The sequence below is a fragment of the Phaethon aethereus genome, assembly GCF_964289735.1.
Source record: "Phaethon aethereus genome assembly, chromosome: 2".
Lineage (NCBI taxonomy): Eukaryota > Metazoa > Chordata > Aves > Phaethontiformes > Phaethontidae > Phaethon > Phaethon aethereus.
The window spans coordinates 123,490,071-123,516,148 of record NC_138582.1 but is presented as its reverse complement, the minus strand read 5'-3'; the positions used below and the strand labels follow the sequence as shown (position 1 = coordinate 123,516,148).

The 26,078-nt window shown below is 40.7% G+C and overlaps 3 protein-coding genes across 3 annotated transcripts in view; 2 read left to right on the top strand and 1 right to left on the bottom strand.

Moving 5' to 3' along the window:
- The window catches only part of DNAJC13 (DnaJ heat shock protein family (Hsp40) member C13), a gene marked incomplete at both ends in the record, with an annotated part of 47,976 nt that extends 41,752 nt beyond the window's left edge, over positions 1–6,224 (top strand). Inside the window, 5 exons of the mRNA XM_082014784.1 lie at positions 808–987; positions 1,249–1,389; positions 1,745–1,888; positions 2,715–2,814; positions 6,127–6,224. Of these exons, the coding sequence (XP_081870910.1) occupies positions 808–987; positions 1,249–1,389; positions 1,745–1,888; positions 2,715–2,814; positions 6,127–6,224 (663 nt within the window). The remainder of the gene's footprint in view (positions 1–807; positions 988–1,248; positions 1,390–1,744; positions 1,889–2,714; positions 2,815–6,126) is intronic.
- A 2,344-nt stretch (positions 6,225–8,568) lies between these two features.
- Positions 8,569–26,078, bottom strand: part of ACAD11 (acyl-CoA dehydrogenase family member 11) — a gene marked incomplete at its 3' end in the record, with an annotated part of 32,908 nt that continues 15,398 nt past the window's right edge. The window contains exons 14-20 of the mRNA XM_081996848.1: positions 14,568–14,634; positions 13,028–13,113; positions 12,767–12,838; positions 11,736–11,890; positions 9,797–9,913; positions 9,225–9,334; positions 8,569–8,683 (exon numbers count right to left, since the gene is read on the bottom strand). Coding sequence (XP_081852974.1) covers positions 8,569–8,683; positions 9,225–9,334; positions 9,797–9,913; positions 11,736–11,890; positions 12,767–12,838; positions 13,028–13,113; positions 14,568–14,634 — 722 coding nt within the window. The remainder of the gene's footprint in view (positions 8,684–9,224; positions 9,335–9,796; positions 9,914–11,735; positions 11,891–12,766; positions 12,839–13,027; positions 13,114–14,567; positions 14,635–26,078) is intronic.
- Positions 20,131–24,365, top strand: ACKR4 (atypical chemokine receptor 4). Its single transcript, XM_081996850.1, is given in 3 exon segments — positions 20,131–20,334; positions 20,338–20,351; positions 23,228–24,365. Coding segments are annotated over 3 exon segments (1,155 nt in total). The 5' UTR covers positions 20,131–20,274; the 3' UTR covers positions 24,309–24,365.

Below are 26,078 nucleotides of genomic sequence, written 5' to 3'. Positions count from 1 at the left end.
ATTTTGTGGTAGAGATGAGGCTTAACAGATGAGGTGTCTTTAATTATTCCATAACTGACCAACCTAAGAAAATGACACTTGTTCTACACTGCCTAAAAAAATTTCAGCTCCTGATACTTCTAGTGTCCTTCGGCAACACTGAGTTCCTACTCTGGTGTAAATTATGTGTCCTATACAAGGCTGCCAGCTGACAGTTAGTGTAATGCAGCAGAGCTAACATGTTAGTTTGAATGAGAACAATGTTCAAGTCAGTAACTTAATGATTTACTAAAAAATGAATTTTAAGCAGTGTTCAGACAGATTCTGGGTTAGACTTGCAAGGAGAGAACTAACTTGCACATTGAATAAAACAGACATCTTTGTAATAAAGGTGTGATAGCAGTTTGTATAATCTATAATTTGTATAATAAGCAGAATAGAGCAAGTGTGGCGAGTGCTGCTGCACAGACTGCAGAACCCTTTAAGGCATTCAGGTGGTCAGCCTAAACATCCATGCCATCACGCTTCCACTGAGCAAGTTAGCATGTGCGCTGCTGTGCACACGGAGGCTGCAGCCAGATACTGGCTTCTGTAGATACTGGAAATAGTGTGTAGAAATTTCTGTGACCTGTGCTCATGAAACTAGTGAATGTCCAACACTACTGGAGCTGATCATGTTCTTCTAAACTTCTTGTTTTAACAATTTCAAAGCAAAGTGACATAAAAGCATTAGGGGAAAAAATCTGTCATGCAGAACAAGTGAGAAATGTTACTATTGTGGTGATACCTACGGCTTTACTGAGTTACACTTTCTTTGGTTTTCTGCAGGGGGAAACTTTAGAAACCATTACCACAGCAACTGTGTGCCTGTTCAGTGCCCAGCCTCAGCTAGCTGATCAAGTTCCTCCGCTTGGTCATCTTCACAAGATAATCCAAGCAATGAATCACAAGAACAATGCTATTCCTAAAAGTGCCATTCGTGTCATGCACATATTGTCTGACAATGAGGTACTGAATCATTTAAGTACTCAAGGGGAGAAAAAAAGCATAACGGGAGTCATTTGTATTGTTTAGTAGTGTACCTAGAAAGGCATTATTCTGACTATAAATACTGTGTACCAGATGAGCAGGGACTTACAGCTAATTAACGAGGAATTGATAGATTAAAGACAGTGAGAAATCAATGGTCTTGGCTGATGCTGACCATATCTGCCATCACTGTCAAGCTTAGCATAAATTAAAACTCTGGATGTTTCTGTCTGTCTATAGCTTTGTGTTCGTTCAATGGCATCACTAGAGACCATTAGCCCTCTCATGAACGGAATGAAAAAGAGATCGGATATAGTGGGTGTAGCCTGTGAAGCACTTAATCGAATGTTTCAGAAGGAACAAAATGACTTAGTAGCCCAAGTAAGTAGTACTTTCTTGGACTGTAAAAATGTGATATATTTATATTTGGGTATTGAAACGGTTCATAAGAACAGAGGTACTGTTCAACGTAAGTGTCCAGGAGGTTTCCCAGAAGCCATCTAACTAGGAATGCCAGCTAATTCAACTGAGTTTACACCTAGGTGGAGCAGAACTGCTGGACAGTGTCTTTGCTTTCTCCTGTATGTATTTATACAGCTTGGGAAAAATTGACTAGCCTAAACATACTTAGTAATAGCTGCTGGTACTTTGGGTTCACACTAATGCTAGTAATGTAAAGCATCTGTATGGAACTTCCTAGTCCATGTTAAGACAACTCATTTGGGTATGTCTGCAGGCTTTGAAAGCAGATTTGGTCCCTTACCTTCTAAAGCTGCTTGAAGGTATTGGTCTTGAGAACCTGGAAAGCCCGTCTGCAACAAAAGCTCAGATTGTTAAAACTCTGAAATCCATGTCTCGCAGCCTGCAGTACGGCGAACAGGTAAGTACTGACAGGTCCTCAGCGGGGCTTTGTACACTCAGAAGATCAAACTCTGGACATTCCTTGTTTAGTCTTACGGCTCTTATGGGCATAATTCCATCTAAAATGTTAACATCATGTAACTATAAAATCATTATGAGTTGGAATGTCTCAATCTCTGTCTTGTGGAGAAGTCATTGGTTTGATGCATGTGAAGAGCACTAATAAAGACAAATCCCAAGTGCAGAAATGTTCTATAAGCTCATAGGCTTCTACTGACAACTCTTCAGAACTTCTGTTAGAAGTGTAAAATGCTTTTTTGTTTCCTGGATAAATACTGTTGTAGACACCTGTAGTGATGTTATGGATGTATATTCAAGTTGGTAAAACTTTTCCCATTAACTGTTGGTTCTTGGTGCCTGCCTTACCCTTGTCTTGAGAACTTTTGTCAAAGGGAGAGAAACTGGGGATAGGTCTTTCCTCCAAGTTGGCCCTCATCTTGCTATAGTACAGGAAAAGTCTGTTCTACCTATGCTCTAGTTACATGGCAAGTGGCTGCTTGCAGGGTTGCTTTTCTTGTTGCCTAACTGTGAAACGAGGGAGAAAGTCAAGCTGCTAAATGACTTTTCTTTGAGCCTCCTGCATTATCTTTTTAGTTGCACAATTCAAATGGAAAAGCAAGCTCCTACAGTCTCCTTGGAAATGTGTGATTCTATATTGCAGCCTGAAGTAATTGACTTGCTATTTGATAATCCCTTCAGAGTGGTTTGGTTCTAGAAAATGTTTGCCCCCTGGAACATTACAAGTGTCACTTGTTCACGGTGTTAAATCTCCTCAAATACCGTAGGTAAATGAAATTCTGTCCCGTTCTTCCGTGTGGAGTGCCTTCAAGGATCAGAAACATGACTTGTTCATTTCTGAGACGCAAACAGTGGGATACCTCACAGGTTAGCAGTGGCTTTCCTATTTATGTCCTGAATCATACTGAACTGTTACTTAATTGTCAAATTTGACTCTGGAGATAGTGTTTATCCTCAGGATCTGGTGCCATCATGTGGCCTGAACATTCAGTGCTGTAAAAATACAGTAAGTTGAAAATGCTTCTCAAAAGCTGAACTTTTTTTGTGGCTGAGAATGCATTTCTCTGGATAGTCTTTGCTGTACCTACTTCTAAAATATCAGAGTAATGGAGTCTGGACACTGGCAAGTCTTGCAAGTACCCTGTAGTGAGAAAGCAGAGATGTAATCAGAACTAATGAATGGCAATAACTTTCCATACTTTCTCAGGATCAGTCTACTTTTAGTTCCAGAAAAAATTGTTTTCCAAGGTTGAGGGAAGAAGAGTAAACCTTCTTCAAAATCATGTAGGCTTTGTCTGTATTAATTGTTGTGTGAATTATGCTGCTTTAGTGTTAGGTATGTAGTTGTAGTACTGCCACAGTTTGCATGTGAAGAGGTTGCAGTGTGAGGCTGTGTTCCAGCCAGGCTTGGTGCACTGGCAGAGCCCTTCTCCAGCAGGAATGGCCTCCTGCCTGTACGTGGAACTTGCGGCGTATACTTGAATGGCACCTGTGGCGTATCCTGGGCGAGTCCGCTGCTGGTGCCACCTCAGTCCCACTTAGCGGTGCAGGGGAGCATTCTAGCTGTGCATGTGATGTGCACACCAAAGGGTGGCAACGGATGTGAACTTCCTTGCTGGTAATGGCCTGGTGGGGACATAATCCTAGAACAGTTACATCATAGCAAATCACGTTCTGGTTCTTCCTTCGCTCGCTCATATGCACCACTTGATAGACGCATCTGTAATGACTCCATTCTGCTGTACCACAGTCTGCAACTTCTCTATCACAAATTACTTGCTGTATCTGAAAGTACCTTATGTAGTGACATTGCAGCAAACTTTGTCTAAAGCAATGGATGATGCAAACTTCTGACTCCTCAATAGCAATCAGCTGAACAATCACAGGGTCTTAAAAGTTTAGCCTCCTGGGTCAGGATTTGAAGTCCTTTGCAACAAGCCAATATGGACACTTCCATGTGCTGCATGGAACTTTCTTATCTAACCCAATATAGGAATCTCAGTAAAGCTTTTGAGCATAACTGAATTAATGAGGTATAAAGCAAATGGCCATACAGACAGGAAAACTTCTATTGCAAGATACTGGCATTGTACTTCAATAAAATGAAGCAAGAGCCTTTCAAGTCAGGAATTAAGACGTTCTAGAAGCAGGTGCCTAATATTTTGAGAGTAGGTATATTGCAACACTTGATGTGTTGTTCCACATGGGAAAAACTCAGTGCTTTTGCTCTGAACAGGAGGTTTCTGTTATTGTACCATTTCATGCCACTTTGAATACTTGAACACTTGATTCAGTTGGTACTGAACTTCTTTGGTGTTTTGTAAACAGTAGAAATTAGAAATATGAAGTAAATGCTGTCTGATTACTGGCTAAGAACTGAAAGGATACCAAATGTTGTCAGGCTTGAGACTGGGAGTGACACAGCTATCCAACTGCCTTAAGGCCTGTGCTGCATTTAATTGCCTGATGTTTAAGCGCTTGCAAATGTAGAATGAAGATGCTGTAGAAATGCGCAAAGTATAGATGGAAACCAAACTACAAGCTTTATTTTTAACCTGTCTTATCTCGTGTTCTGCCTTATGTCTTGCTTCAATTGCTTTGCTATTTGCACTTCCCTTGAAACTTCCCTTGCTTATTTCTCTTCCCTCAGGTGTCTCTTCTCCTTCCCTTCTAACTGGCAGCAGTCCCCTTCACCTGAGAAGTGGGCTTTAGATCTGCTCTGCCAGGCAGCTTGCTAACTTCTGTGTAGCTCTCTAAAGCAGGTAGATACTATGTTGCAAAACACATGCTGCACTTGCTGCATTCGGAGTAATAGATGCATGTCATAAACTGTAATAAACTTGTGGTCCCAAAACTGTGAAACACTGAAACTTGCCTCCTAAAAGCACACAGGAGCAGAAAACTGCAGTGACTGATACTTGCTGGTACTACAGATGAACTAAACTTCTGAAGTACATTAAGAATCTTCCATCATGGAAGAATTTGAGGGACAAGAGAACTTTGTGGAATTTTTGCACTAGGACATGTACAAGCCAAGGTCTGGTTCTTGGCAGCTCTACCAATGGGCTAGCAAAGAGAAGTCCCCTTCTGAAGCCAGAGCGCTCTTTTTTTTTTTTTTTTTTTTGGCCACAGGCACTGCTTGCTTTGCTCTCTTGCTTGCAGTAGTAGTGCAGGACTGTTGGCAAGGAGACAAACCATGGTCTGATGTTCTGGCTCCAGGCCATAGTGTGTGGGGCATGAAGGGGTAGTAAATTTGGGAAAATGCAGTCAGGATGACTTAAGGGGTGAGAGCAAAGGAACCAGTGGAACTTACTGTGTTGAAGATTAGACCTTCAGCCTACACTACTAATACCAAGTTGCTCACTGTATTGCTGCAGGAACATGTTGTGGGGTGGCGGCTTTCTACAGTCACTAATCTGATAAGAGTTGCTGTTGAAACACCTTGCACTGCAACATGAGCTTTTATTGCATTTCTTGAAATTTCTATATGACTAAATTGGAAAGTCTAAGCTTTGAGGGAGAGAGACTTTGTCTGCACTGCAAAACTGACTGTCCCTATAGTAATTGACATAAATCTTTATTAGTGGTAAGGAGTTCCGTATCTCCAGTACGGAGTTTGTGTATCCCAAGAATGCTGTTAACTTTTTCTACCTGAAGACATAAAGAGCTGCCTAGACAAGCATAAGGCAGTTCTGCTTGTTCATGGGGCAGCCCCTTGAACTTCCTTTTCAACATGCAGCTGGGAAAACTGTTGCCACACTGAAAGCATAAATGTGAAGCCCAGCAGTGGAATGCATGCCTGACTCACTTTGCTTCTACAGCAGGTCCTTTGCTTAGCAAAGGAAGGCCACCCCCTCTTCACTACCACTTCCATGGTGGAAGGCGAGACGGATAATGCTGGTGGTTGAGGTTCTTTTGTAACTTGGTTGGCACATCAGAATAAAAAATGCTGAGTAAGTCTGAGAATGTCTTCCACAAGCTACTCCACTTAGTGGAGTAAGATGCCTCAATTCTTAGTGTTGCTAAATTTCAAAGAATCTAAATGAAAACTCTTAACCAGACACCTCAAACAAGAGCATTTGACTTAGATGATGTATTTGAGTGTTACCAGAGGGAATAAAGCTGCTCAATGGCTATTGAGACTCAAAACTGATGTTGAATATTCTGTTTTCCCAAAAGGCCCTGGAGTTGCTGGTTACCTTACTGCAGGGACGACATCATCTGTAATGCCCAACGTACCACCCCCGGTAGACAACGAAGTGGGAGATGTCAGCTAAGGACTGGAAATCCTTGTGAAAGAGACAAAGGCAGACCGGCCAGTGATGAGGAACAGCGCTTTCCTCCAACACATTGAAGTGAATTTACTGCTTTTCCAAGCATTTAATGACAGTGTTATTCCTTTTTCTATGACTGTGTTGGTTTTTTTCCCTTAGGAAAATGTCAGTGATTCTAACTATCACACTGTAACACAAGAAAGCACTCTGTGGATCAGCTGAAATGGGTACACAAGAATTTTTTTTCTTGTTGTACGTAAGCACATTTTGTTCCTTTATATTTGTTTACAAGACTGTGAATCAAACTTTCCTAGTTTTTATATTTTATGAATTAGCATGACTGGAGTTGACCTACAGTCTAGAGGAATTGGGCTAAAATCACTTTGACCTCACTGACCCGCACTAAAAGGGCATCCCTTCTTTTCCCAGTCTGATGTGATCACTCCCATTGAACATGATGTGCACAGGGTTTGTCCTTGCACCAGTTCACTGATGTCCTTAATCATTAACATTATCTTCCTGAGATCAAACAGCGTTAGACATTCATATGTATAACAAGCTTGACCAAATTGACAAAGCTTCAGGAAAAAAAACCTTAAAGTTGACATGTTATGTAAGAAATTAGTGTAATTGTGAAATGTTCTATACATTATCCAGTATATAAAAACTTTCTATATTGAGTGTACATTATACAGATCATTCATATGTACATAAAATTTTAAAATAAAGGGAATTAAGAGCCTTGTTAATGAGATAAAGGTGGTGTTCCTATGTAGCTGTTCTTTGAAGGTGTGGGAAGCAAGGGTGGTCAGAGACCTTCATTTGAGTGTGGCTGAAGAGTTCCTGGGTGTTCTTGCTTGGAAAGACACAGCGTGCAGGTTTTGACAGCCTGGAGCAGAACTCCTAAACCACAAGTAGTGGTATGGCGCAGGTTGCTTTGTACTTGAACTGCACTTCAGCCACTTGACAAGCTGACAATCTCAGCTTCCCAGGAAACAATCTTGGCAGGAAACAAGGAAATGAAGATGGATAGAAATGTAAACAATAATTACTGCTTTCTCAAAAGATTATAATCTTGGTTTTAGGTACAATGAACTGCTGTGAGGTAAACTGATTTGTGGAAAGCTTCAACGTTCTAGGTATCCTATATTCAGGTCCCACCCTGAGTGACTTCAGCAGCTTCAGCTGGAACACCCTTGAGGTGAATGCTGTAGGCTCCAGGACAGAACTGGCTGCAGCAAAGGCAGTGTGTTCTCTTCAAGCTCCAACACTGCTATGGTGGCTTGTTTGTTCATGCAAAAAGGAAACCCTTGTGTCATTAAGTTAATTGTTGATCAACCTCTGTATAAGTTGAAAAGTGATTGTCTATAGGAAGTGGAACTACTGATAGTGCAGCATGCTCTCATCTGCCTGGTTCTGTACTGTTCCCATGTAAGTAAGTGACATTGAAGAAGACTGTTATGGAAGCAGAGCTGAGGAACTCTGACCTTCACAAAGGTGCATTTGGCATAAATGGCAGAGCCTGTTTTGGTGGCAGGGGAAGCTGTGAACTGCCCTGGGCCAGTCTATGGTTGGTTCCAGCTGAAACTTCAGCTCCTTAGAGGGGAAGGTGCCACCTGTGCTTAGACATATTTAAGAAAGGGTGGGAGCAGCTGGGGCCCTGAGGCAGGTGGAGGCTTGTAAGGATGCACAAAAGGAGAGACAGAAGGAAGGATGCAAGGGAAGACAAGAGGCATCTACAAGGAAAATGGAGGAACAAAGCAGAAGAGTAAGAAAGGAATAGCAGACAAACTGCTACACACTGATTGCTGGCCTCACTTGAGGGAGGTGGGGCAAGGACTGGGTGCAGCCTTAGTGAAAAGGGCAGCTGAGAGCAGGAACTGGGGTGGAGAGAGAGTGGGACTGCAGCTGAGCTTTGGAAAGGGGAAAAGGCAGGCATTACCCTAAGTGTTTAATTGTCATTTAATCAAAAATTAAAAGTTGATCCTAGCTGTCATTAACTAAATTGGGTAAAACAGCTGAGTCAAAACTGCTTTGCCTACAATAAAAGGATGAAGGTGGCTCTGGCTCAGAGCACATACAGCACTTTAGACCTGTTAGAAAATAGATTTTATTTAATGTTATAAAGAACCCAGACACATTCTGATACTTACATGGCATTCTGCAAATTTTTAAAAGCAAGCCCTTGATTGAGTATAATAATTACAAGTAAAGAATGAGAGAATACATATTGCTTCAAGCTAGAATGAAGTTTTTGTATTCACCCAGTTTTACCTTAAACAACATTATTGCACTGAAAAAATCTTTCCTAAATCTTCCATCCATTTGTGATGGCTTTGTGCTGACATTAGATTTTTGCAGTTAGCTGCTTTGACTGCTCAAGCAGCTCCCACCTTGCAATCGTTGAGAGATGAACTTCATCGGGGCCATCTGCCAGGCGCAAGGTCCGTATATAAGCAAACCTGCATCGGAAGAGCTGAATTAAGGGTAGGTTTCTAATCCTGCCACAGCAGCAAGCCAGGCTGACAGCAGGAGTTCTCAGCGCTATGTCTGCTATAGCCATCCTTTTAACAATTGTCTCTCTGAAAAGAGTTATCGCACAGGAGATGATACCGCAGCAAGCTCTTGCTGGCAGGATTGAGATGTGTGGACTGGAAATTTGGAAGACTTGCCTCTCCTCAAGGCCGTAAGGGGTAAGATTGAGCTTTAGAAACAGATCCTCTACACTGCTGATTAATAAGAACTATTTTAGGTCCAGCTTTTTTTGGTCTGGTGGGTGGTTTTTTGTTTTTTGGGTTTGTTTTTTCCTTTTTTTTTTTTTGTAAGGGTAAAGCAATGCAATCACACTGGAAGTAAAATATAAAAGCAAAGTTTAAGTTTTATAGCTTAAGGGCATATGGACCACTATTTTGGGCTACCTGAGGTGAAAGAGCATGTATTGGTGTTATAAAGTTATCTGAAAAGCAATGCATAGACTCGACAGGTAAGTTTCCCTTTACTCACATAGACGCCAAAGGAAAATCCTGGGAAACTCCAGCTCCACCGCACACTTGGATTGCACAGTCAATCACTTTAAGCACAGCTCGAGGGACAACCACTTTGGTCATGGCTACCTGTAGTTAGAACTCATGTTATCGGTAACAGTTTTTTTTTTATAAGCAGGTGAAAATAGTTATCTAACAGTTCTACTGAAGATTGTTATCTGACAGTACATTCCCTCCTCTTTGGCTTGGTTGAGAGCTCTGCTGTTCCTGTTTCCTGGGTATGGTAAAGCTGTTTCCAGTCACCCAAAACTATCTCATTGTGTTGAGACAAGTGAGCTGTACTTGAACTTATTTAATTTTTAAATACTTTATCAGATTGATCTCAAAGTTTTTAACTGAGAACACTTTCCAATCTCGTGACAATCAATCAGAAGCACATCTTAAGGCTGTCTATTTTCAACATGAAATTATGCTCTACAACTAGAAGAATAATGTTTAGCGATATGTTTGAGCTTACACATTTCCACCAGTTGAATGCCACAGGTATTGCATCCCCCAAGTCCTAGCCTAAGGCTGCCAAAAACATTTTACCTCTTTTCTTGCTTTTCTGTTGCCCAACATGTCAATCTTGCTGGCTGTTTTTAGTGTAAGCAGTCGAGCCTGTTCTATGCTAAGGCGACATTCAGCAATCCAGTGGGCAACAACTTCCTGCAGAAACCAAAGCCAACAAGTGGGAAGTCAGTTAATGCCTCCTAGCGCATCGGGGTAAACCTACCCAAAGGAAGATGCTCTTATTTCTCGTGCATGTTCAGTCATTTAGAGATGCTCTTGTGCAAATTAAAGCAAGCTTGATGCATGTAATCTAATATGAGGAGAAAAGAAAGAAAACACTTGACTGACAGAAAGACTAAAGATAGAGCAGTTCTCTTCCTGGCAGGAAAGAGGAAAAGGGGAAAAACTCCAGATTCTGGCACACTTTCATTTCCTGGTCAGGCCTGCTAGCCATTTTCCTGAAGCTCTTTAGAGCCTGCTCTTTACTCCTGCTTTCCTTTACCCACTACCAGGACTCACAACCCTCTCTCTGTGTAACATCCCCCAGTATACAAAAATTGGGGGCTGAAAGGGGAGAGGAATTGGTTCTGTTTTGCTTAAGCCACTGGTGGTGGTGGTGTGTTACACACCCAGGCGAACAGCTGCAGGGCGGTACCTGCATCTGTCTGTTCATGTTGATGATAAATTAGTAGCTCCCTTGATCCAAATGAAGTTATGAGCTTGGCAGCCCTTCCCTGCTCCTCTTAGCCAATTCCCCTCTGCAGCCAACATACCACAGCAGAAAAAAAAAATGTTCATGTGGTGCTTGTCAGAGCAAAAGCTGTTGGGAGCCTGAGCGAGCCTCGGGCACATGCTCCTGCCTGGACCGTGGATGTTGCAGCCTTGGCAGCTGCAGGAGACACGAGCAAATGTCCAGCGCTCGCTTCATGGCAAAGTCTGGGGACTCAGCTTAGCTCATGCCAGCAAAGGTGGTCTGAGCCTGGGTGGAGGTTGCTCTTCCTTAGCTATCCCAGAGCTGTGAAGAACCTAGGCCGGGTGTGCAGCTGGTCTCCAGGTCTTGCCTGTGGCTTTAACAAACATTGGTTTTACTTTAATGAGCTTCTGAGAAATCGAGTGCACCTCATCCAACCCATTAATTCTAGGATATGGTCATGAATGGAGGTTTGGCAATGATATGACTGGAAAATGGATATTGTAAGATTATTCCCTCTGGATCTGTACAAACAATTTTCTATAACCTGTGCCAGACACTAATTCAGTTTCCTCTTTCTGTTGCCTTTATTTGTTTTTTCCAATAAAGTCATCCCAGCTGTTGGATAAGATTGAGGAACACTTGAAATGTGATAGACCAACTACTAAATGCTGATGGTTCCTATAAAAAGCAGACTATCATATTTTTATTATTCTAGCAAGCTCTCTCTTACTTAACAGTATCTCAATTCCAGAGCGCGATAAGACCAAAAATCCCAATATGGCCTTGGTTTGGTCTGTACTTTCACAAGTACAAATAATTGATCAGAAAAATAAAATTTTTAGTCAAATTTAGACCCTTGAGTGTCTCCGGTAATCATGAACGGAGATGTCTAGGTGACAAATTCTTAAACAAAAATGGTGACTTCCGTTTGTAACTACAGAAGCATAAGCTGTATGCCTGAAAAAATACCTGTCTGAACTGATCAGTGAAAGCAGAGAAAAAACCCTGATGACAAAACCTGTGTTCAAATCCAGCAAAGGATATCCAATTCATTGCAAGGGGAAGAAGAAAGAAAGGAAAAAAAAAACCAAACCTGTAGGTTACAGTGAAAAATGGGAGCTTCGCAATGTGGTTTTTTCCTTTGCCAGCTGATGCATTATGAATAGGAATTCAGGGTTAGGGCACATTTATTGCAGTGTCCATTATCAGTGCCACAAGATTCTGTGTGGGCAAAACAATGGGTGATGGCTGGAGCATGCAAAGACAAAGAGGGAACACACTTACGTGGTGATACAGTTTCCTCCCGAAAGTCTCCCTCTGTCCTGCACGCTGGCACATTATCTGTAAAGCAGTTTCAGCCACACCAAGGGACCTCATGCAGTGATGAATACGGCCTGGCCCAAGCCGGCCTTGAGCTATCTCAAAGCCCCTGCCCTCACCTGGTTGGAAAGAAAAACAGGCACATGCAAGCTCCTTGGTTCCCGCTTGAAGAGATCCATGGCTCTCAGCAGAAGTGGCTGCCCAGCACCAGAGCTAGAAGCAAACTTCTTAAAAGTTTATTTTGCAGAACTGTTGTGTTTGTTTACCCCCAACTAGATCTATATTGACACACTGCTGATAATAGTTACACCACAAAGTGCACTCTTAATATCGTTTCTGAGAGGGTATGATTTACCTGATTTAATTTAAATGTTGTTAATCTTACATTGAAAAATACATCTATGAGATTTGGTATGAGAATTTGGGGGAAGACTTTGAGGTTTCCAGGTCCTAGGGCTACTCAAGAGAGAAAGCTCAGGGAAATAAAAACAGCAGGGAGGAAACGCTATAAATGCTGATTTCTTCTAAGTGAGAGAAGTAGAGCAAAGTTCTCCCTGCAGAAGGTCACAGTGCTGGCCTGCTAATTCTTTCTTTTTTTTTCCAGTTCTGCTAAGTCTGCAGGCACCCAGGCTTGGACGGCCACAGACTACAGCAAAACGCTCTTTTTAAAGGTCTGTAAAGTCTGTGATAAATGGTTTTGGGGAAAGACTGCCACTGACTGACAGTGTTTGCTCTACTTCAGGGAAGTGATTTTCACATGACAGCTACAACTGCCCTGCTTCCTTCAATCACCTTTCTGCTCTAAACAAGTTACATTCAAGCAACAGGTAGACTGCTAAAGGAAGAGTGGATTCCCTCTTACTTGTGTTTGAGACCCTGGCTTAACTGACCAAGCTGTTTACAATAATTTATGGTGATTCATAAAATAAACCACCATTTCATAAAACTTGGTTCATTGCTGTATGTATTAAAAAGGAATTAATACTGAAACTCACCCAGTATTATACTGGAGATGGGTACTCGCACATCATCGAAGTGTATCTCAAAATGTCCTCCATGGATTTCATCTGCAGGGACAGAAGAAACACAACAGCAGGGTAAAACAAAGGAAGATAAATATACAGGCCTTCAATTCCGAACCTTTTTTCTATATATGTATTTTACTGATTTATTTCATATACAATATTTATTAGTATTATTGCAGCTCCCAAGTTTACTAATTAATACACATATAGCCAATAAATATTATCACCTACCCAGATAGCCAAACACTGAGAGGGGTCTTATCAGCTTCAGCCCTGGAGTGTCCATGGGAACAATGATCATACTGTGCTGCTGGTACCTGATCAAGACAAAATGCACAAGATTAACTTTGAGCCTCCCTTCCGTCCCCTCCCTTCACTTCTTTTATTTTCTAGCCTCAATTTAGCACTCACATAAAGCCAATGTTGAGATTTACCTATACTGACTACAGCCCTCCTGCCTGCATGCAGTGTGGCACGCATTCTTCAACACTCCTTGAATCACCAGTCAAGTGAAAAGGTACTACTGGCATCTAACACACCACGACCGAAAAACTACTACTTCTCTTCTGTGCAAGTACTTCTATATTACCCAGTCAACTCCCCACCTTCCCCACTTTCTTTTTTGTTCTCAAAACATGTTTATCATCATCATCACCTTGGCTTGCCTATAGTTTAGGAAATAAATCCCCATGTTTAAATTCCTTCAGAATATTTAAGATCAGTTATTGGTCATGCAGAACTGGAGGTGACATCCCAGGTCCCTGAATTCAGTCTCCAGTTCTAGCAAGCGCAGTATCCTATAAACCCCTCCGTGAACTTCTGTTCAGCTTCCAAGAGCTCAATAGATGCCACTGTCTGCACAGACACTGGACAAACCATCCTGTATGCTGTAAGCAAGTTACTGTTTACTTCTCAATGGAATCTAGCCAAATCTAGAAACTCAAGATAATCAGTGGAATTTGGGCTAAAATCCAACTTAGAGATATAAACATTCCAATTCTCTTGTACGGCAAGCTGTGTGATTTTAATGGAACCAGTCACAAAGCATTTTATTCATCACTTGCATAAGTTTTTGTAAAAGGCAATTTTAGTTTGGTACTAAGACTTGAACAACATATTTATTTTAAACAAGAAGAGGGAAGTATTTTATTTACACATACAGGAATGGAATGAGTAGGTCTGATTAAAAATGTGCAATACTCTCTGCTTACACAACTTAACAAACATCCTATGTTTCAGACTTAACTTTCTATACCTACAGATAACTTTATGAAAAACTTAGTAGATAACTTCAGGTCTCATTCTGTTCAGGGAGGCTCTGAAAAGTTTTGGGTTTATTATCATTTAAGCAAGCAATTCTCAATACAAAACAAATTGTAAGCCAGAGATAGTTGTTGGTTGAACAACTGATGCAAACTAAAACTAGTATGACCGAGATAAAGTTAGTGAACACCCAAAAGTTTCCTGATCCAATTCATCACACAGCTGCACAAACACTACAGCTGGTGCAGTGGAGGGGGGGAAGCATGCCACTGCAAGCTGGTAACAGTGAAAAGGTTGGGAGGCTTCAGTCACCAGCAGCCGACAGCGAAACAGGAGCTTGGTCAGCAACAGACAACATGCACACGTTTAAAAGTCACCTGTAATTGACAAGCACATCCAACTGACCAAGGCAATTAATGGTATTTCACATAACAAGATTTTTGCAAGCAATGACTCCTCAAGGAAACAAGTTTTAGGTAACTCTCTGAATTTCCTAGGAATTCCTTACCTGGATGCTGAGGAGTTTGGGGTTTTGCCCATTACAATTGCAACTTTGCAATTTGGGTTCCCAGCACCTTGAAAAAGTCACAAAAACAAAAGTAGTTTTCAATATAAAAATCTCAGGGTAGAATCAAATGAAGTTTCATATGAATAAATCTTACTCCCTTCCTTTTGTGATACAGGAGCAAAAGCACGCAATCTACTTCTGTGTTTATACTCTGAGTAATCAGACTGAAACAAAATACATCTTATTGCTTAACATGTAAAAGGCAGTTGACTTGTGGGAAGGGGAACAATGAAAAGTCAAACACCCAAACCCTCCAGGACCCAGCTCCATCATCTATTCCTATGAAAAGGAACAAGAAGGTACTTGAAACGGAACCTAATTACTTCTGTCTCCATTATAGCTAAGCAAGTAAGCGTGATACAAAAGCACACCTCAAGGTGAGATGCTGCCATTTCAAAAGTAAAACTTCTTAAAACTATAGAGACTGGAGGATCTATGTGGGAATGAAATGCCTACCAGATTGTAATCAAATTATGCAAATAAGGCAATCAAAGGGTTACCATGATGACTTTGCTACTACTTGAGCTTTTCTGGAATGAAGGTTTTTTCCCCCTTGTGCAAATGATTTCAGTTTGCACTTCAAAGAAAGATCTGAGTGGAAAATGTTACCTGAAAATAATCTGCTAACATTTCAAGGCATTGATAACATTATTTGAGATGTGTCTTTGTAGCATAAAGCTAGCATTTTAATGTACAAGCCCTAAAAAAGATTCTACCATTAATTAAAATGGCATCTTATTTCTAAGAGCCTTATCTTTTTCTCTAAAATTTTCTTAGTACCAAAGCATGCTCTCATTCCTTTCAAAGTCTCACACAGACAATAAAGCTAGGGAAGAGGGTGCAGGATTATACCTGCTGTATGTAACAATCAGTAAATGTTTTTACTGCCATCTCAATGCAGATGACAAGCTTCGCAGAGATTTGATTCAAGATTTGCTGTGTACCAAGTCAGTTTGTTTTAAGGTCAAAACCAAAAATGACTCTTTAACTTCTCTGGCAGCTGTTATCACAAGGTTTGGGAGCCTCTGGTATAGACAATACAACCACCTGGCTTTGAGCTGAGTTACTTCCTCCTAAGAACAGCCACCATGGTGGCCGGGAAGTGGGAGAGAGATTTATTTCTTTCTGGTAAACACTGCCTGTTTTGAGGGCCAGACTGATGGCTGTTTACTTTCCTCTTTTGCAATATGCTCTTCATCTGTTGTTTTCAAAGTGGGGTTATCTTTCTGGCCCATGAGCTGTACAATGCCAACAAGCTAAAATATCTGAGTGAAAAACTGGGGTGTTGGGGGGAATAAATCAGCTTGGTAAAAAATAAGGTAGATCTCAAACAGTTGGCTCATTTGGGCAACTGCAACAAGCAGGTGACCAACCCCAAAATAACACAACACATGCTTTGCAATATACTACTATGCAAAGAGAACTGCTACACTCTAAAGGGGTATTTGACTGTGCTAGTTTTGGTTGGGGTAGAGTTAATTTTCTTCATGGTAGCTAGTATGGGGCTATGCTTTGGATTTGTGCTGAAAGCAATGTTGATAATATAGGGATGTTTTCGTTACTGCTGAGCAGTGCTTACACAGAGTCAAGGCCTTTTCTGCTTCTTTCCTCATCCCACCAGCGAGTAGGCTGGGGGTGCACAGGAAGCTGGGAGGGGACACAGCTGGGACAGCTGGCCCCAACTGACCCAAGGGATATTCCATACCATATGATGGAATGCTCAGCATATAAAGCTGGGGGAAGAGGAAGGAAGGGGTGGAGAGACGTTTGGAGTTATGGTGTTTGTCTTCCCAAGAAACCGTTACTCACGATGGAGCCCTGCTTTCCTGGCGATGGCTGAACATCTGCCTGCAGACAGGAAGTGGTGAACAAATTCCTTGTTTTGCTTTGTTTGCATGCGTGGCTTTTGCTTTACCTATTAAACTGTTTATCTCAACCCACGAGTTTTCTCACTTTTATTCTTCTGATTCTCTCCCCCATCCCACTGGGGGGGCAGTGAGTGAGCGCCTGTGTGGTGGTTCATTGCCAGCTGGACTTAAACCATGACACCGACTTTTCTCCATTTACACAGAAGGTAAAGAATTGCACAAGCGGTATTTTCTAAGCTACGTTTATCTTGAAGTGAAATTTACCACAAAAAATATTTTGATTTTCTGGAATCTCTTCAAAAACATTTTGTAAGCAATTCTCAAGTCACATCCCTGCTTCAAAAAAAGGTAAATTTCACCATGTTGTGTGAAAAAAAATCAGAAGAAGCTTTCATGTTGAACTTAGTGAGGAGTTCACTGAGAGCTAGACATCTGGTTAGACACTCTAAATCATTAGTACAAGTTTCTGGAAGGCAAATGAATACCTCCATTTCATACGTGCTTTTTCCTATCTGAACACAGCAAAGGAAGACAGATTCCTGGACCTTCCACTCCTCAGAGCCTGAAGTTCTGAAAACCCAAGAAAAATTTTATGCAACTTTGATCCATAAATACCAGAAAGAAGTTCTGGTCTAATGCAAGACTCTGAAAGACTCCTGTGCTTTGGAAGAAATGCAGACTGCCTGGATGGAATAAATCTCTCATTTGTAAATGGCATTTTTACATTACTTAACAGAATTCAAAGAAGCTGCTGGAAGGTGGGGGGAAGAGTCAGAGAAGACTGTCATTTTGGCAGGAGTTAGAAGTAAGTTTTGCAAGAAACTTACAATTGAACAAACAGAAATATTAGAGATTTTAGAAGGTCAGTTTTAAGCCTATTTCCATATTGATATGCTTTTTAATAAGCTTTTTCATATACATGTCTGCACAAGCTGTCCAAAACTTTTAAATCACAATGCTGCTACATTGGGAAACATCGTAAGTTTAACTAATGTATTATATTTTTTAACTCTTCATGGCACTCACATAGGCAAAGAAGGACAACAATATTTTAAAATGTGCTTACAGGGTTGATCACAGTCCTATTAGAAGCCTCATCTTTGCTATCAGGGGGTGTAACACGCTTAAGATTACTGACCTTCACACATACAACTTATACAGGTTCTTTCTGGTGGAGAGAGTACTAAATGTGGCACAGACACAGACAGTACAACCTTTACTTAAAGAAGCTACCATATAATCTGGTTTCAGAAGCCAATAGCACTTAATTCTTTCAATCTAGTTATTTATCTTTCAGTGCCCAATCTTCAAATTTTTGGCTAAGATGACTAAGGCAGCTTAATCTACTACTTGAATGCCCAGAATACCTATGACTCTTGCCATGTTAGCTGCTGCACCGGTGAGCCTACTGGGTTACCTCTCTCTGCTAAAGATCAGGGGTGTGTGGTGACATTACAGACGTGGCAGCTTCCTAGAAAGGCACTGATGAACACATATTCTGGACTCTTCTACTGGAGAGTCCAGAAAAAAGAAACTGGACTGAGTAGGGTGGATGATAGCGTAGTATTGATGGTTATAATATGGGGATCTTCTAATGGAGAAAAGGGGACCCCTCAAGAGTCTGCAATAATTTCTATCCACTAGCACACTGTGGATAAAACATAGTTTTATCGCATCTTCTCCAGATACACTGCTGGGCATCTGGTAAAGATTATAATGTAGGTGAGAGCAAATTGGCTACAACCAGTAAAGACAGACAATGCTGGGGTTCTGCAGCTAATCAGCAATGGCTGCGCAGTCCTGCCACTGAATGTGGCTGCTAGTCATTCCCAGCTAGAGCTCACAGTCTCAGATGGTGCCAGTGAGAGCAGCTGCTCTCAACAACGTTTAGGAATGTTGCTTCCCTCACCTTCATCCCACTTTTACATAGTCACAAGCACTTTTTAGTTAAACAAAATCCACTGTCACTTCACAACCAAATTACTTAAATAATTTTTGTTACTTTTGAGCCTAGAGGGCCATACTGAAATCTAGTATTACATGACAGTATTATTTCTGTACCCTGACTGGAAGGTTCTGCTCTCCCTGCACCTCTAATAAACAGCACAGGATTTACCTGAACTGCCTTCCTACAGCCTGCCCACAGGACCTCTTAGGCACTGGTAACACAACAGTCTTTTCTGCAGGCAACACACAGAGATATTCCCCTGGAAGCTTTCTCAGTTCTACCCTGATTATTCTGTCTTGTTGGGGACCATACTGAGACAAAGCCCATTCAGCACTGAGAGGTTCACTTATTTTAAAGAGATATAGCTCAGGCCTCTAAGCAATGACACAACTTGCAAGAAGCAGACATGCTGGAAGCAATCCAAATGTTTTACCTGCCACTGTGAAGAACACCAGGGAAGTGCTGTGATAACTCAAGATGAAAACATTGCAGAAATATGCAGAAATATTGCAGCACTCTTTCTCTAGACTCCAATTCCTCTCCCAACCCATTTTTCCCTCTCATTGTGAATGCAAATGAAGCCTGAAGAATGTAGAAAACATCTGCTTGTTACATTCTTAGCTGCCCGTTTTGAAAAACCTTTCCTTTCACAGATTCCAAAATAGCTGAAGCACAGACTGATGGCTAATCCAGCCATGGCAGGTGTGTCAATTTAGCTAGTGTGCCAAAAAGCAAAACCTGACCTTCTGGTCTGCTGAAAATCTCTCTCTGTTGCTTGGCATTAATATTGCATTTACTGAAACTCATTAGACTGCTACAGGATACAGGATAATTCAAACAAAACAAAAGCTCTGGAAGATCATGGAAGATTCCTGACACTCTGCACAAGGTACTCTTGCACAAGAGACCAATTTGAAGCTGTACGGATTGTGGAAATTTAAGCAAGATCCAGTTATTTTAGGAATTCTAAGTCCATGCCTCAGTACAGAAATATTAATGTCTGTATGTAAACTGCAGAACTTCTGCATCTGCCCTTTCCTGTAAAAGTATCGAGTCTTTATAATGCAGGCAGCACACTGCAGGTGGAAGAAACCTCATGGATGGAACAGCATCTTTCTATTTTTCTACAGTATCTGTCTGGCTTGCAGCTTCTGTAGAAATACTATCAAACAGTAACTTGATTATAAGTCTGACTGGTAACATTCAAATCCCTGAGAAATCTCCCCCAGGGTGCAGGACTATCTGCTTATACTCTGGTTGACAGTTTACAACTTGCTTTCACATCTTTTCCCTATCATCTTCCTGGTTTTGTTCAATATCACATACTGGAAGAGCAACTTCCCCCATTTTACAAACAGCAAACTCATCTTCATATTGTATCCCCTAAAAAGTTACTTAAAAAGGGCATATAAGGATCCCTTAACATTTTATATAGGCAGCCATCAAAAGCACAGTAGTGTCCTGAGGAAAGAGTACAGTGATGCCCTACAGGTTACTCTGTCCCAGACAGACGTCCCTCTCTTTCTCTCCTTTTCAAATTTTAAATGTGCGCTTTCATAAAGGCCTTTTAATTACATAAAAAAAACCATTTGGAGTTTCAGGAATAAAACAACCAACAACACAGTGAAATGGTAAGACAGCGTTGATCTCCCAAAGAACACTCACATTCTGGTTGGAACAAGGAGGGATGTAGGAAATGTACGTGTTCAACATGAGAAGATTTTCAAGGAATGCAGGATTTTTTTTTGTTGTTGTTTTTTTGAACTTGCAAGTCAAAATGAAAGTGCAACTGACTTCCAGATGAGGGTGTGGTGCTTGAAGACAAAATGCAATGGGCCAGACCAATTCAGATCATTTCACTGAAGCTCATCTCAACTGCAGTACCTGCTACTAGTCCGCTGACAAAAGGTTAGTTTTTTTTTAATATTTACTGCTCTGTATATTAAGTGTGATATATCATTTACAGAGAAGAGCTAGGATTTACTCTCAGTTAAGTTGGCTTTACAGAGAGATATCATTTTACTATAGCAGATGCTCATTTCCAGTCTTAAAGTTAGATTTGTTCAGTAGAACAGAATACTGCTTAATTCATTAAAGAAAAAGTCTGTCTGTTTAAACTGGGGATATTAACTTCATTCAACACGTATTCATATAATCGCCTGTCAAGTTTAAACACATAGAAACACTGAATTTGTATCTAAATAGAAGGCTGGAATAATTCTGCAAGAAAACATACAAAGCTACCTGTTAATATTTCTATTAATATTTCTATTAATATGCCTCCGAGAAAACAGTACTTGAAAAAACAACTGATGTTCTGAACTGTTTGGGTACTTGTGGGCAGTTTTGTATGTGATAAGATTCCTTTCTGTGCATAACATCCTGAAAAGTCTCCAGCTGTAAGATGCAGTGTACCCACAGCAATTCAATTCTGTAAGAAATTCCACATGGGCATAAGGCAGCTCAACGTATGGGATGAAGACTAAACTAAGCCTGTTCCACTGCTGTTCAGCACCTCACTGCCATGGGACTGCTCTGCTTTACCTAATGGGCATGTACACATGTGCCTGAGAAAGAACATTAACAGGAGTGACAAATACAAATAGGTATGTTAGCCAAAACATAACTGTGTTTTTAAGGGAGAAATATCAACTGTTGCATTTTAGATAACTTTGTTTCCGTCAAGAACTCAAGGTCAGCCAAAAGCATATTCAGAGCACGTTCCTTGTCACAGCGAAACCACTTTGTTACATGCAGACTTCTTGAAGTTTGCACTGAAATGTGTATTGGTTTGCTTTCAAGCAAATTTGCCAGTGACCCAACTTGATTAAGCATTCCCAGACGGGTTCAGTAATAAGTGTTTTAGACCACAACCAAATCTCTCCAGTTTAACTTTTAATTTTCTTCTAATCTTGGCTAAGTGGATTAAACTCTCCCTGCAACAGTTTCTCTTCTACTAAAAAAAAAAAGAAAAAAAAAATTTGCTGCTGAAGTCTGAATCTCTCCTCAAAGTACTATAAAGCTGCAAAAGATTACCCCTGCTGAAAAATCCTCCTAACACAGCTTGTTAGGCATAGAATAGACATCCCTTGCCAAACTAATAAATAGAATTACTGTATTATTCCATTCTGCACAACTCAGGCAACAAGATGTAAAATAAGAATAATCATTGTTTAAAGTTTAATGGGGAGTGTTTTGAAATGTCAACAAAATAATCCAAAGTCATTAAGGATGAAGCCAAACTAAATAGTTAATTTCTTACACACTTTCAAAAAAATATTTAGATTTGCTGGGGGAAAAAAAAAAAGCAAAAGTAGAAATTATTAATATCTTTCTGTTTAATTGGTCTGCATCCCTGAATATGAGATCAATCAGTAACTTATCTTTCCTGGTAGACAGAATACATTAAAAATTTTTTAGGAAATATTGTTTATAATAAAGGTTTGGCAGCCCTTCATTTAAACCCTTCTCTAAAAACCAGAAATGGTATTTGGAGTTTTTTCAAGCTTGAAAAAGCCAAATTGTAGCTCTGGGGCAGAATATCAGATAAGAATCTGCTTTCACTAACCTTGGCCTCAAATTCTGAAACACTGTGGAAGATGAGAAAGGGGTATGTGTTTTTCATTCTCAGTTACTTTTTGTATTGCTGTTAAGAAATCTTAATCCCCTTTATTTCAAGAAAACAGGGCACTGCAGGACTGTAGTCACAATAGAAAGAATTTCAGCAAATTAGTCAATGAACACAGTTACAGGAAAAGAAGAAAATACTGTAGGACATGACTTGCTTAAGGTCATGAAGATATGAACACTCAATCTACAACCCTAAGCTGGCAGTGAGAAACAGCCTTACTGTTTACTGAGTAAATCTGTCATGAGATAGTACTTGAAAAAAACAGCAGAGCTTCTGAGCTATTTGGGTACTTGCGGGCAGTTTTTTATGTGATAAGATTCCTTTCTGTCATAACATCCTGAGAAGTCTCCAGCTGTAAGATACAGCATACCCGCAGCAATTTGATTCTTTAAGAAATTCCACATGGGCATGGCTCGCTGTGTGGGATGGAGACTAAACCAAGCCTGTTCCACCGCTGTTCAGCAACGAACTCCACTGCTGTGCTTTAAGTAATGGGCATGTACATGTGCGCCTGAGAAAAAAACAAGTGCATTCTGCCTGTAATATATTCATATCCCAAATTTGCCAGAATTTATGACAGTAAGTGCAGAATACTACTGCTTGCCTCTCAGCTTTAGCCTGTTAGTATTCCTTATCCACTCTATCGTAACAGCATTTACAGCCTTGAACTGTACTCCTTTGCTTTGCAGAGGCTGTAGAGGGGAAGGTGTAAATTCAACCCTATGAAGGTACAGACAAATTTATTTTTTAATGGAATATCGTCAAACATGACTGAGTCAGAGCAGTTTAGGCAATGATGGCTCCTCAGCTGAAATGTGGAAACCTGTGAGCTGCACTCCAAGCATTTCGCAATCTCAAATGAGAAGGTTAATGAAAGCATTTCAGTTGAATCCATTTTACTTTGTATTGCGCACACGGATGTAGTCAGTTACCCCATTTCGTGTGAGAATTTGAGATGGACTGGTCTGCCTCCATCACTGTCTAGCTCTACTTTGATTATTTACAAATATATTCTCAATATCCAACTTCTTTAATCTTGAGATGTATAAGCAACCCTGAGCCTGGGTTTTAGGTTTCAACAGAAATTTTAAAACTTAAAACCAGTATTATTTCTTTGGTATTCCCTTATCCCTCCTTTGTTTGTGTCTTGTAGCTTTGCCACAGGCTGGGATATGAATAACTCAACTGATTACTGGATTGAGGACGAGGAGGATGACCTCAACTCTGTTATAGATTACAATACATATGAGTTTCTCTGTGAAAAAAGTGATGTGAGAAATTTCAGTAAATTATTCCTCCCTGTGTTCTATGCACTGGCTTTCACTGTTGGAGTCGCTGGAAATTCATTAGTGGTCACAATTTATGGCTATTACAAGAAACCGAAGACTAAGACAGATGTGTACATCATGCATCTAGCCATTGCTGATTTGCTTTTGCTCTTTACACTCCCTTTTTGGGCCGCAAATGCAGTACAGGGATGGGAACTTGGAAACTCAATGTGCAAGCTCACTTCTTCTCTGTACACCATGAATTTCAGCTCTAGCATGCTGTTCCTGGCCTGTATCAGTGTGGATAGATACAGGGCCACTTCTCAATCCCGAGGCCATGGAAGAATTGGTAAACACTGCAGCGTTACCTGCATCTGTGTCTGGCTGTCTGCCATCTTCCTCAGCATCCCTGAACTGATATTTAATCAAGTGAAGAAACGCAATGACAGGAATGAATGCCTTCCTGTATTTCCAATGAACATGGAAACACTCTTAAAAGCAACCATTCAAATCCTGGAAATTATCCTGGAATTTCTGCTTCCTTTCCTAGTAATGCTGATCTGCTATTCAGCTACTGCTCGAGCAATCTTTAGATCTGCAAACGCTAAGAAATCTAGATCTTTCTTGGTTCTGCTGGCAGTAGTGGCTACTTTCATTATTACCCAGCTACCTTACAACATCGTTAAGTTCTGGCGAGCCATAGATATCATCTACATGTTGATTACTGACTGCGATGCAAGTAAAACCATAGACGTCGCACTCCAGGTCACCAAGAGCATAGCTTTGTTTCACACCTGCCTGAACCCTCTTCTCTATGCCTTTCTGGGTGCCTCTTTTAAAATGCATATTATGAAAATCGCAAAAAATTATGGATACTGGAGAAGACAACAACAGAATGGGAGACCTGAAGAAATTTCTATGAATTATGAAGACCATACTGAAGAAACAATTAGTTTCACTATATAGACTCTCCATTACTTTCATTACCTTATATAACCAAGGGAATGATTTACTAGTACCGGGGGTATTGTTTCAGCCGCTGTTGCTCTGCAAGTCAACTTTCAGATTAATTTCTGAACCTGCAGATTAGCCAAGACACTACAGTGCCATTCAAAGGGGAACATGTTGATCAAAGTTAAGCATCAGGCAAGAAACAAATGCTGAAATTCCTAGAAACAACCAGAGATATTTACCAAAAAAACCACCAAAACAACAACAAAACCCCAAAACCACAACAAAACCCAAATATCTAAAAAACCCCCCAAGACTTAAATTTAAATTGCTGTGAAAATTTATGAATGAAAAATCTGTACATGTCTAAACATTTAATTAAAACAGAAAAATAAATCATCAGCAATAAATCAGCAGTACAGGAACTTTTGTACAAAAAGTTAATAATCTTGTGCTTCTCCAACTATTTTGTAAAACTTTAGAACATTTGCCTAATAAGCCAGTTCCATTTTTTTCTTCAGGTATTATTCCATAGATATCCTTGCAGCTTGAAATAAGGTATCAGTTCATGGCTGAGAATTGAGGGGAGGTGGGGAAAGCCATTCTGCATGTGTTTCCACATATGTATAGCAACATCCTCCACAAAAGCCAGTAACTCCTTCTCTGTAACTACCAGGAATGACCTTTCACCTCTCCTTTTCTGCTCTCCCTAAACTTCAGCAAGCCCAGCGCCCGATGAGAGACACATTCTAGATCTCCGTAAATGTCATGTCAAATGTAAATGCCAAAGTAGTGCAGTCAAAGCATTAGTAGAAATCTAAGAAAAAGTTAAGTTAATCTTCAGATACAGGGCCTGGAATTTCCAGTCAGAATTTGTAAAAATTAATCAAACATTGCAATAGCTGTATCTGCTGAAATATATGGAGACACAATAAAATCAAAGAATACAAAAGCACACTGGCTTTCAATTTATTCATATCTCTATGTTTGTTTTGTTTCAGGTAGGTATTGACATCTCTCATAGGCATTTATCAACCAGCAAAGGCTAGAGGCCTTGCTTGCTGAATGAGAGAAGTTCTGACCCCACTGGTAATAATGATGAGGAGAAGGTCGAGGTACTCAATAACTTCTTTGCCTCAGTCTTCACTGGCAGTCTCTTCCCACACATCTCAAGTGGATGAATTGCAAGATAGGGACTAGAGGAGCAAAGTCCCTCCCACTGTAAGAGAAGATCAGGTTTGAGACCACCTGAGGAACTTGAACATGCACAAGTCTATGGGACCTGATGAGATGCATCCCAGAGTCTTGAGGGAATTGGCTGATGTAGTTGCCCAGCCACTCTCCATGATATTGGAAAAGTCATGGCAGTCAGGTGAAGTCCCTGGAGACTGGAAAAAGGGAAACATTGCACCCATTTAAAAAAAAAAAAAAGGGTAGAAAGGAGGACCCTGGGAAGTACCGACCCGGCAGCCTCATCTCTGTGCCTGGGAAGATCATGGAACAAATCCTCCTAGAAGCTATGCTAAGGCACATGGAGGACAGAGAGGTGATTCGAGACAGCCAGCATGGCTTCAGCAAGGGCAAGTCCTGCCTGACCAACCTAGTGTCCTTCTGTGATGGAGTGACCACATCAGTGGACCAGGGAAGAGCTACCAATGTCATTTATCTGGACTTCTGTAAGGCCTTTGACACGGTCCCCCACAACATCCTTCTCTCTAAATTGGAGCAAGATGGATTTGATGGGTGGACTGTTGGGTGGATGAGGAATTGGTTGGATGGTCACAT